At 35.3% G+C, this 11,737-nt stretch overlaps 2 protein-coding genes across 5 annotated transcripts; both read left to right on the top strand.

The window, feature by feature from the left end:
* Positions 1-4,081: 4,081 nt before the first annotated feature.
* Positions 4,082-11,575, top strand: LOC128997262 (centromere protein X-like). Of its 4 annotated transcripts, none has more exons than XM_054422880.1 (5): positions 4,082-4,281; positions 6,310-6,370; positions 8,047-8,105; positions 9,248-9,442; positions 11,494-11,575. In XM_054422880.1, exons 3-5 carry the CDS (start codon positions 8,073-8,075, stop codon positions 11,506-11,508), a joined length of 243 nt encoding a protein of 80 aa, XP_054278855.1. In that variant the 5' UTR covers positions 4,082-4,281; positions 6,310-6,370; positions 8,047-8,072; the 3' UTR covers positions 11,509-11,575. The 4 variants fall into 4 exon arrangements, with proteins under 4 accessions (XP_054278855.1, XP_054278854.1, XP_054278853.1 ...); XM_054422879.1 differs by having other exon boundaries at positions 8,044-8,105; XM_054422878.1 differs by lacking the exon at positions 6,310-6,370.
* LOC128997261 (polyglutamine-binding protein 1-like) lies at positions 4,275-5,991 on the top strand. Its single transcript, XM_054422876.1, has one exon. It carries the CDS (start codon positions 4,399-4,401, stop codon positions 5,377-5,379), a length of 981 nt encoding a protein of 326 aa, XP_054278851.1. The 5' UTR covers positions 4,275-4,398; the 3' UTR covers positions 5,380-5,991.
* Positions 11,576-11,737: the final 162 nt, after the last annotated feature.

Here is an 11,737-nt window from a genome sequence, read left to right as displayed (position 1 = left end):
TTTCCTGTTATTCTTCTGGGGCTGGGGAACGGCCGCTGGGCCGCTCCAGGCCGTGGCCTTCGAAGTGGCAACGTCGAAACCGAAAGTCGTGTTTTAACAGCTGTTTTGTTTAGAAGCACTAAGCAGCAAGCAGCTAATGGCATTTGTGTATTTACGAAAGATTGGTTACTGTACGAAAGCTTGGTTACTGGGCTATGACAATATTGACTCCGCTATGTACAGATATACATTTTCAATTCATATTGTTTTGGTTTTCAATTCTGTTTGTTTTATTTTCAATATTTAAATACAGTTATGTTCATAAATTATAATTTTAATCTATAAAGCGTGAAATAATGAGCTACTGATGTCCCCTGTCTGCCATGTTATCTTATGGCTGACACTAAACAACCCTACTTTGCGACGTTGCCAATTCTATCAGGCCGCGGCCTGAAGTTAAAGTTGGCCGTGAATATACTCAAGGTACAGTAATAGTATTTATGTTAGCTAATAAAATATAAAATTTTTCGGGGGATATGTCCCACCCCTGGGACCACACATGAGAGAGGTGGTTTTTTGCTTTAGAGCTTCCTCGTTCCAAAATTCATAACATGCCAAATGTAGAAAATATAGCTGACATGTTCAACATATTGAATAAAAAGCATAATTTTCGAAAACGCTAGTACAGTGAAAGGGAAACACTTCACTGTTCACGACACTGACACATAAAGGGGGGAGGCAGGCAGTAGGCAGAGTCTCGACCCGAGTCACAATGGCGAAGGGAGGTATGAGGAACTATTTATCAGGAACGGCTCCATCCAATCTGTTCCGCTGAGTAACACTTAAATGCAAAATGTAACAGTTGCAGTTTAAAAAGTAGTTTTTATTACCGAAACGGCACACGGAAGATTTCTCAGGTGCCGTTTGACGTCACTAACTGCTGACGTCACTTTGAGCGAACACAATTACCGCAACGATACGGTATTGAGCCAACGGCCTCTGTGGTGTAGTGGCTAGCGTGTCGGGTCGATAATCCGAATGTACCGGGTTCGAATCCCGCTGGTAGCACTAACTTTTTGTAAACATTTTTTTCATATCAGCAAGTTTGGTTGGTTTGGTTAGGTTATGACAGTTTAATTTTATAATTAAAAATTAAATTAAATCAAATTAAATTATAAAAATTATAAAATTGAATTTTAGGCATTTATAATTTTATTTTATGAACAAAACTATTTTTTTAGATTACCTTTTTTTTGTATGTACCTTATTCATTAGTTTTTTTCATTATCAGCACGTTTGGTTAGTTTGGTTAGGTTATGACAGTTTAATTTAATAATAGAGAAATTATAAAATATTGTCTGTTTCTTCAGATGCAGCAGTTAGTGACTTCAAACGGCACCTGAGAAATCTTCCGTGTGCCCCACCGTTTTTATTACTACTTTTTAAACTGCAACTGTTACATTTTGCATTTAAGTGTTACTCAGCGGAGGCGAGATGGTCGTGTCGAGCAAAGGGTCGCGTTCCGGACAGGCTCACAGGAGCCATCCGTGACGTCATTTTGATGGTCCATAGATATATGACGTCATACTTATATTATAAAATTAAGAAAATTTAAAAAATTAATTTTATAATTTCTTTATTATAAAATTAACTGTCATAGCCTAACATATCTAACCAAACTTGCTGATGATGAAAAAAATCGAATGAAGGTTTACCAATCGAAAAAATAGTTCTGTTCATATAATGAAATCATAAATACCTCAAATTCTAACAAAAGATGCACAATTAAGAAGTAATCGCATTCTAAACAAAATATTTGACAAAAAGTTCGTGTTACCGGTGGGATTCGATCTGGTTATTTCTTGGGACATCAACCGAGTACTCTATCACTCTATCCACACCACCGATGCCTTCACTTCGTATCGTTGCAGTAAAGGTATTCCCAAGGCCGTAGCCAGGACAAACTTTCGGGGGTGGGGGGGTCTGGTCATTGGCGGTTATATCAAGGGGGTTTGAAAGAAAGGGGTCTGGGGGTCCTCCCTTGCGAAAAATATGGAATTTCAAAGCCGTTTGGTGACTTTCTAAAGCCATTTTTAACACCTAGAACTGTGCCCCAATTGTATACAGACTCCCATTTCCCCTTTTATTTGTCATGACCAAGTAGAAAATTTTAAAACTAAACTATGACGATTGCATAAATTTCATAGCATAATTTTTACGGCAATAATTTTTACTACTTAATTTGGGGGGGGGGGGTTGACCCTCTAACCCTCCCCTGGCGGGTCGCCGGATTTCTACCCCCGGATATTTACCCCCATGAAAAAACGCCTACGTCACTTTGACGTCACATGTATGGGGGTAGATTTCCGGCCGCGAACTTTTAGGATGGATAAATTATTGTATATTCAATCAACTCGCATTTCACGGTTTACTTAACAGTTGTAATTAATCAAAATGCTAATAAACCTGACACCGGAACTTTACCCCCGGAAATCTACCCCCAGACATCCACCCCCGGACATCTACCCCCGGACATTTACCCCCAGACATCTACCCCCGGAAATCTACCCCCAGACATCCACCCCCGGACATCTACCCCCGGACATTTACCCTCAGACATTTAACCCCGGATATCTACCCCCGGAAATCTACCCCCAGAAATGTACCCCCAGTGGTCAAATCATAAATGTCCGACCCTAGAATTATTTATTTCCGACCCCCGGAAATCTACCCCCCGTGCTACACTACGTATCGGTCAATATTCATTGTTGTAGTTGATTTTAGTAATTGGTTTATTAAAATAATCAATGGCCCTTCGTTTAATAATTACCCTCTAATATCTAGTATTAAGCATGTGATATGTCGTTGTCTTGATTAATGTCATCTATATTCCCAATTCATTAAGCTGTTACTGATTTATGTTACTAATATGTAACTAGTGTACATGTTGCTCGAACTCGAGCAATTGCAAAGTATTAAGGGAGTTATTTCAAAATGAATAACAATGAATATTTACAATGAGTTTAAATGAGTCAACTCAAAGATTCTCGGTGTGTAACTAAAACCACGTTTATCTTCATTATTGATGAACCTAAAGCATTCCGGCCGGTTTTCTCCTTCTCAAAATGCCTCGCTGTACAGGCAACACAGGTTATTGATAGAGGGCCAATTGAGAACGAACAGTCGTTTTGGGGTAGTGTTCCATCTCTTGTTTACAGTTGCAGACGATCTATTCTGGTTTTCAACCTGACTTAAAAATGGAACTGATTAGTAATGTGCTCAAATTTCACCTTTATAACTGTTACTGTATAGTGTGAAAGTTGGTCAACCTTTTGAATCCCTAATCTAAATATCCTTTTTAATTACCATTTTGCTCTGCGCAAGATCTTAAGCTTTAAAATGACACCTCAATCGTAACAATCGGCGAAGTAGGTTGGGTGAAAAAAGGACTGTTACAGCTTATTGAATTAGGAAGATAGATAATGTTAAACAAGACAATGACATATCGCATGCTTAATACTGGATATTACAAGACAATGCTTAACCGAAGATCCGTTGATTTCCGGGGGTAGATGTCCGGGTTTAGATGTCCGGGGGTAGATGTCTGGGGGTAGATGTCCGGGGGTGGATATCTGGGGGTAGATGTCCGGGGGTAGATTTCCGGGGGTAGATATCCGGGGGTAGATGTCCGGGGGTAGATTTCCGTGCTATGGCAAATCACTTTATAATCAAACAATTACATGTTGATTATTTAATAATATATTGGGGGTAAATTTCCATTCGCGGGCTGTTTCTCGACCGTGTATAAGCCCCGCCCCTCGTGACGTCAAAATGACGTAGGTGTTTTTTCATGGGGGTAAATATCCGGGGGTAGAAATCCGCTACCCCCCCCCTGGCTACGGCCTTGGGTATTCCATTCCAAGAAATGTCCGTAGACGTCACTCCATTACTGCCAATAGCATGGAGCGTCCCGTGAGCCTTGCAAGAACTGGACCCGTTCCCGTTGCCCGTTATGGCCACTCACTTCACTGCACTGCACTAGTATTGTGATTGTGATTGTGATGTGATTGTCAGAGTCAGATTATCATTGTCAATCAATATGTCAATTTGTTCTTTTGTTGACTACTGAATGGTAACTTATTCTGATTTTTCTTTAGGAAAACTAAACTTTAACTTATATAATCATTACTTACAATCAACAACAGAAGTATTTTAATTGTTCACAAATGATATATCAAACTGTTCTTCAGTTAGGTGGACTGGATAATGTTTAACTTTGTCTTTATCTACTCATGTACTCAGGTAGGTAACCTATAAACTTACCGGACCTTAAGTGTCTCTTCAAAAAGAACATTTTCAAGGTAAACTTTACAGATTTATTAAGTTCTGTAATCTTAGTAATACTTTGTCTAAGTCAACATGCCACTTCCAGCTGCTCTTGCAGCTAAACTAGCTAAGCGTGGCTTAGTCACTCCAAATACTCCACACGAGAAATCTGATGAAAACTCTAAAACTGATCAGAATTTAAAATCTGTGTTGAAATCAGATAACACCAGGTTGGAAGAGGAAGAAGAGGTGATTGCTGAAAACTATGATGACCAGGTAGAAAACCAAGAGCCCAATAAAATGGCTCACAAAATCCTTACAAATTTCAGCGATGACAGTAATGATTCGTTTTTGGATAGTTCGGCCAGGAAGTTTAAAGGATATATATATTGCCCAAATAAAAACAACATATTCCACGACTGCACAAAGTTTTGTGAAGAAAGTTGGGAAAAGCGAGAACCAAATCCTAAATATATGAGGAGAAGAAAAAAGATGCTAGCTAAATATCCACTACCGAGCCATTGGAAGGAGGTCTATGATGCAGGAATTGGACATTATTATTACTGGGAAGTTGATAGTGATTCAGTTTCATGGCTGCCGCCATCCCATCCTAAAGCTGTAATCACAGAACCAGCTGCAATTTGTCGCCAGCAGAGAGATTTGGTATCTGACTCAGAAGACAATGACTCCGATGAGAAAAGTGATAAAAGCGAATCAACTGATGAAGAAAGTGATGATGAGGCTGAACGTAAGAGAGAGGTAAAAAGGAGGAAGCTGGAAGAATTGGAAAAATCAAGAGCTAAAGGGAGAAATAAACTGAAAGTAAATAACATCGACCCAATGGACCCAGCTGCTTACTCAGATTGTCCGAGGGGAGGATGGTCTGACGGTCTTAACAAAGGGAATGAAGCTAAAACTGGCGTTGACACAACCGCTGCAGGATCACTTTACCAGATGCGCCCTTATCCAAGCCCAGGCTCAGTGTTGCGAGCCAATAAGTCGTCAAATCCAGAAACTCCGCTAAAGTCTGATAAACCAGCTGTAAACAAACCAGAAAAACCTAAGAAACAGTAATCTTTTAAGAGCCTCCTTTTGAGCTAACAGAGTTTGTATTTGCGTCTAATTTAGTTGATATTAAAAAAGGAAGATTTTATTTAGTCTGCCTTGCACTCTAACTTCTAGGCCAAATTTGAGAAATTTAAGTACCTTTCTGTTACTAAATTCTAGGCCTATTTAGGCTTTTTAAGTAAGTAAGAGACCAACACATTTTAAACTCTATGTACTGTACAGCACATATTTTGAGCCTTAATCGTAAATTGTTTAAACTATTGCCAGTTCAGTTTGATTTGTCTGTTTATTTAACCTTTTTGTACACATTTTTGTCTCAATATTTTACTCATTGTTATGCTATTATTTTAACTATGGGTTATCCCAAAACATTTCAATAATGCTTAAACTGCCAGTTGTATTAAAGTACCAAAAATGATAAGTCAAATGCACATTAAATACACCCTTAAAAATATTTGCTTAAAAGTTGTTCAAATTCAAAAACTATATAAAGAACTTATACAGTTTCCAGTTCAATTTAAAGAAGAAAGTAGTAGTGAAAGAATCTGCAAGTTTGTTTTCCGTTTTTTATATATAGCCTATTTAAAACTGAAAATAAAGCATATATTTACCATTCAACTTTTATTAATTTTTTACACTGCCTCTCCTATTTAGTTTTAGCCTACAAGATTTAAAGCATCTGGCAATCATTACAATGATGGCTCATTGTTTCCTTATTAGGCCTACAGTGTTCAACATAGCCAAAGAATCTTTTTTAAGATTTATTGATATTAGATTTCCTTGATCGTTGCAAATGTTGATTTCAGAAGTAGGCCCACCTTATGAATATCAACATTATTCTGCCAATAATTTTTTGGTCTACAGATAGGCTACTTTTTCAAAAATTTTTAATTTTGTTTTAACAAAACTGAATCAATTATTTTGGATTTGTTTCAGAAATAAAAGTTCTGCTGAAAGACACTAGTGCTAGGAATTTCAAAAGTTCAGTGCAAATGAGGTATACCTACATACAGGGTGATTCATATAAGTGTGCCAGGTGTTTTATTCGAAAACTATTTGGAGATATCAAAATACAGTGTTAGCAAAACAGGAGTGCCGATGAAGACCTGTGGGGGTGCATGCGCGTGAAGGGACTAGACCTGGTCTCCATCGGCCCTCCCATTTTGCTAACACTATAAGTTAAATGGCAAGTGCCTTGGATTTTTTATTTTAAAAATTGTAGTCAAGTCGAAAAAAACATTTTTTGCCGTCATTGTTCCAATATGGCTGCCAACTTTGATTTTTCTTATGGAACATCCTGTATTTTATTATGTATTCTGGTAGAAAATGTAATTTTAAGACAATTTTATTCTTGTGTTTTTTTTTCATAAACCTAACCGTTTCAAAGATAATAATGGTTAAAGTTTTGAAATTTCGGAGAAAGAGTTTCGATAAAGGCCTAAGCAAGCATGCCAGCTGTTTTATTCAAAAACTATTTGAAATTTTACAGCTTTAACCATTATTATCTTTGAAACGGTTATGAAAAAAAAACAAAAACACAAGAGTAAAATTGTCTTAAAATTACATTTTCTACCGGAATACATCTTAAAATACAGAGTGTTCCATAAGAAAAATCAAAGTTGGCAACCATATTAGAAAAATGGCGGCTAAAATATTTTTTTAACGACTACAATTTTTAAAATAAAAATCCAAGGCACTTACCATTTAACTTTTTTTGATATCTCTTATAGTTTTTGAATAAAACAGCTGGCACACTTATATCAATCACCCTGTAAATTTATTGAAATTCCTAGTTTTACTGACTAATGTTAATTTGTTAAAGGAATTTGTCATCTATACTTATTTAATACGCAAGCAGGATTTTTGTGACAATTATTCCTCCGAAACTACTGAACCGATTGACATGTTTTTGGTGTCATTGGAAAGAGCGTAATGTGAAGTTGTGTAGGAAACTTTCTTTTTAGGTAAATAATTAGAGAGTGAGGCCCTGGGACCCTTTAAAGTTTCGTATTTCTCCATAAGATTAACACGGGAAACAAACATTGTTTTGAAACTCCAGCTGTTGTCAGGAATTAAATATTAATAATTAGTTGCTCCCCATGGAAGCATGAGAGTTCTGTAGAGTTTGTAGCCTACACCTTATTGTCTACAAATTGGCTAAATAACTTAGGTACAGTACATTATAAAAGCTGACAGACTTTTTATTTTGACTTAAATTGTAAGCTTACCATTTCCCGTCCATGGGCAGTTTGATAGTTAAAAAATAACCCTTTAAACTGGAATAGGACTGTTATGTAAATTGTGAGTATTTCCATTAGTTAATAATCTTTTAGTTGACTCTTTTAAAATCATCGGAAATTATGACTGTTATTAGTTTTTTAACAAGTCATTTGTTTATATGTAACTCCTGTACTTCTTTGCAATTGCTCGATTTCGAGCAACATGTACACTAGTAATTAATTTAAACACTGATTACAGAGAGCCATTAATTTGAATGTTAACCTTTTGGAAAAAGTATATTTGTTATAGCCTGCTAACAATGTTTAAGATTAAAAAGGGCATGGGGATGAAGCTGAGTATGTCTTTCTCTAGTTGGTTTTACCATAGATAAAACATGTTTTATCTATGGTTTCACTAATAAAATAGTTGATGATTCCTACATGTTTTTAGCAGATTAGTTCAGAAATTTGAGGAAAGTTATGGCTTCATCAACTGATCGATCGTTTAAAGTGGTAAGTTTCCTACTTAAATGCACTATTATTTTACATTTTGTGTATATATTATTGCTGTCATGGGTGATGAATTGAATTGAAGCTGTATCGAAATAAATCAATTTGTCAAATACTGTGTCTCATACAATTTTGAAAAAAATGCAAAGCAAGATAATCAAGTCATGGTCATATTCTGACCATGTCGATATAACTTGGAGTATTTTAACATTCATTTTCTGAAAATCTAATCTAATAATCTGTTTACAAATGTGTACTGTATGGCCTACATCAGAATCCTTATAAAATGTCAGTTAGGAAATGAAATTATATTGTGGTCCAAACAATGAATTTGTTTAACAGAGGAGCAATAAATTTGCCTCAGAAAAACAATTATCAGTATAGGCAGGGAGGTTGTAGTCCTTACCACCATATCTGTAAATTGCTTTAAATTGATCTTAGGGAGTGTATTGATACTAGACCACGATTCATTCACCATTGGCGTATCATATCATATGCTAACCAAGGTCAAGGTTAAATAGTAACGAGACCAAAGTTTGAATTTTCCTTAGAAAACATTGACCACTTACATCTGTCAAATAACAATAGAAACTGACAATTTTTTCTGTTAAAAGACCAACAAATCATACAAATTGTACTAATACATTCAATACCTTAAGAGAATAAAGTCAATCCTACTTTTCAAAGGACATGTTATCTTGGAATAATTGATGAAGAGTTGGATCTTTTAAAACAAGAAATATTGATAATCATGTCCTGACTTGCTAGTTTGTGCGACATGTAGAAGTGTAGCCCTGTTAGCAATCAGTTAAATTTCAGGCTATGTGAACTATACTGTGTTACAGTATAACTCCCATTATTTGTCTAAACTTAAGGAGAATAAAATAAATAAAATCAGTTTGTACAATGTAGATCATTACAGTTTGCGGTAATCTGTTCCTATTGGGTCCATCATGCGACAAGTCTATTGTACCGTCGTATTAAACGGTGGCCAGAGTGTCATTTGTCCAGGGCCAATTCCTTTCTTAAAAATCCTGTTTTCCCAAATTCCAATCGTCCAGAGTTTTGGTTTTGATAATTTGGATGGGGTCCTGTTAATTGAGCCGTGCAATTAAGTTCTACTGCACTTTACCTGTTGTTGGTAGGAGACAACTAAGGCTATATTAAAGCACTTTTTCCGTGGAGATAAAACAAAACTGATGGAAGAAGCAGGTCAGCTGGTTGCAGAAGTTGCAAGCCTGGCTGTAGTGGAGGCAACACTACGAGCGGGAAAACAAGCCAAGACCGAAGGATCCACAGTTATACAGGCCGAACATGTTGAAAAAGTTCTTCCCCAGCTGGTGAGGAAATATTTTGTGTATACAATCATCCACTTTTTGATACTAGTAGACATCCCATAAGGATAAGCTGCAGTTCTTTTTTTTTCAAAAAGAAAATTGACAACATTGAACAAAGAACACCCAGAGTGTGCTTCAGTATAAAATTCTCTTTTATCTCTTAGGGCAGATCCGTTTATGTGGCATTAGCCAAGAACCAAATATTTTACTAGTGACGAGCTACTTGTGTTGGTATTTTCACATTCAGAACATTCATAAAAAATGACAAGCCCTCACTTTTGCCAAAAGTAATCTATCTTTAACACATTTAGCTGAAATAGATATTTCCTGCAGACGTGATTAACATAATTTTATCAACCTCTTCAGTGGTTTATGGACTTTGATTTACCTTTATGAAGGAGAGATATTTTTAGCAAATTTACCTATAGGGAAGTAGTTATTAGCATAGGTCTCATAGTAAGACCTAGGCCCAGGACCGATTTACTTTTTTATTTTGATGTCCACAGAGGCCAAAAACACCATTCGTTCAATTTTTATATATGTATATAGCTACTAGCTGTGTACCCGTTCTACGCACGGGGATCTTATAATATTCAGTTGAAACCTTCTTATATAACGAACAGCAGTTGGTTTGCATATTTTAAGATATGCTGGCCAAACTATTATACATAGCTTCATTTTATGTTGTTTTTTGTTGTTCCGGATCGGTATGACAATCAATAAAAGGTTAAATTACCTCTGTGTCTGCCGGTCGATCCTATAACGGTAGGCTTACTTTTATTTTTACTATCTGATCTCGTTTGCATGGCTCAATCACGTCCTGGTTGAAGTTCGTTCGCTACGCTCACTCACCTGTATGTTGGAGCTCGTTCGCTGCGCTCACTTTCCTTCAGGTTAGCTCGTTCGCTACGCTCACTTGCCTTCAAATAAATATTTATATATAATAAGATATTTAATATATAGGTATATTAAATATTTACATATTAATAAAATATTTAGTAGAATTCCTTCTTTCTTATAAATTGGAAAAAAGAAAGAAGGAATTCTTATTATTTATTTATATTAATTAATAAATAATATTATACTAAAATATTTAAATGTACTTGAAATATTTAGTAAATATAATTTTTGCATTGATAATAGATCTATTCCCCAATAAATTTATTATAAAAAAAAACATTATGGCTTATTAAGCTGTGTCCGTGATAACTTTAGTAATTTTTCTCCGATTTTGATTAAATTTGGCTTGAAGGTGTTAGGCGGGATAAACTTGAATGAATTCGTGAACCAGCATGATCGGACCATGGGAACGGGGTTTTACAGAGGGTCTTATGAGGGAAAAATTAGTTTTTATCATTTTTGATCCTCAAAACACAAAATTTCACAATTTCTCTCTAGACAATGTTGAAGAGCTTAAAAAAACTAATGATTTAGTATATCAAAGTGTTTTGTACGGTTATTGGTAACGGAGAAATAAAAAAAAAAATTAATTTAAAATTCCCACGTTATACTTATGCAGAATATTGTAAAATGTAGTATCCTTGTTTATGGATATATTTTATCAAACTTGGTAAATTTATTTATTTTATACTAAGCTATTAATATTTTACAAAAAAAAAAAACACGTTATTTCCTCCACGTAGTTTCCCTGTAGCAGCAAACCAAGGTACTCTTTAACCTAATGTTAATCAAAAATCAATTCAGGCAGATGGAAATTCGCTTAGAGGTTTGCTGCGGCGGATGTATTGTTATTTTAGATTTCATAGTACTGAAGGTTTTTTACTTTATTTACCACTTGAATTGTCTTTGGTGGCTATGGCTAGTACAAATACTATAAATTTATAGTGGAAATTATTAGCACTTGCCTATATGATAGCACTATATAAGACCGCCATCGTGTATAATTAATAATAACCATAGAAATAACCCTGAGTTTGAATTTAAATCATTTGTATGCCATTGCAGTTGGCTTGTAATGCAATTCGACTACTTTCAGTGGGTAAATATATAAGCAATTTACATAGCTGTAAACAACTTTTAACTTTATGTTTCAGATTACAGACCTTTAAATGGATTTCTTCTTCTTCATTAATTGGATACTAATTTCATCCAAACAAAGTTGTTGTCTCAATCCAGTTATGTAAATATTATTTGAATAAAGCTTTTATATAAAAAATCATATTAGCTTTATTTATCTGATTTCCCATTCAATAATGTTTATCAGTAGTAGTAACAGTAAGTTAGGACTTTTACACATTGTAAAGCCATAAATAGCCTAATAAATGTTGTTCCATAAGA

Source organism: Macrosteles quadrilineatus, unplaced genomic scaffold (genome assembly GCF_028750875.1).
Source record: "Macrosteles quadrilineatus isolate MER2022 unplaced genomic scaffold, UCM_ALF_1.0 Scaffold_6__1_contigs__length_79288215, whole genome shotgun sequence".
Taxonomy (NCBI): Eukaryota; Metazoa; Arthropoda; class Insecta; order Hemiptera; family Cicadellidae; genus Macrosteles; species Macrosteles quadrilineatus.
Note: the sequence above shows the minus strand (reverse complement) of the source record. Positions and strands in the feature narration are given on the sequence as shown.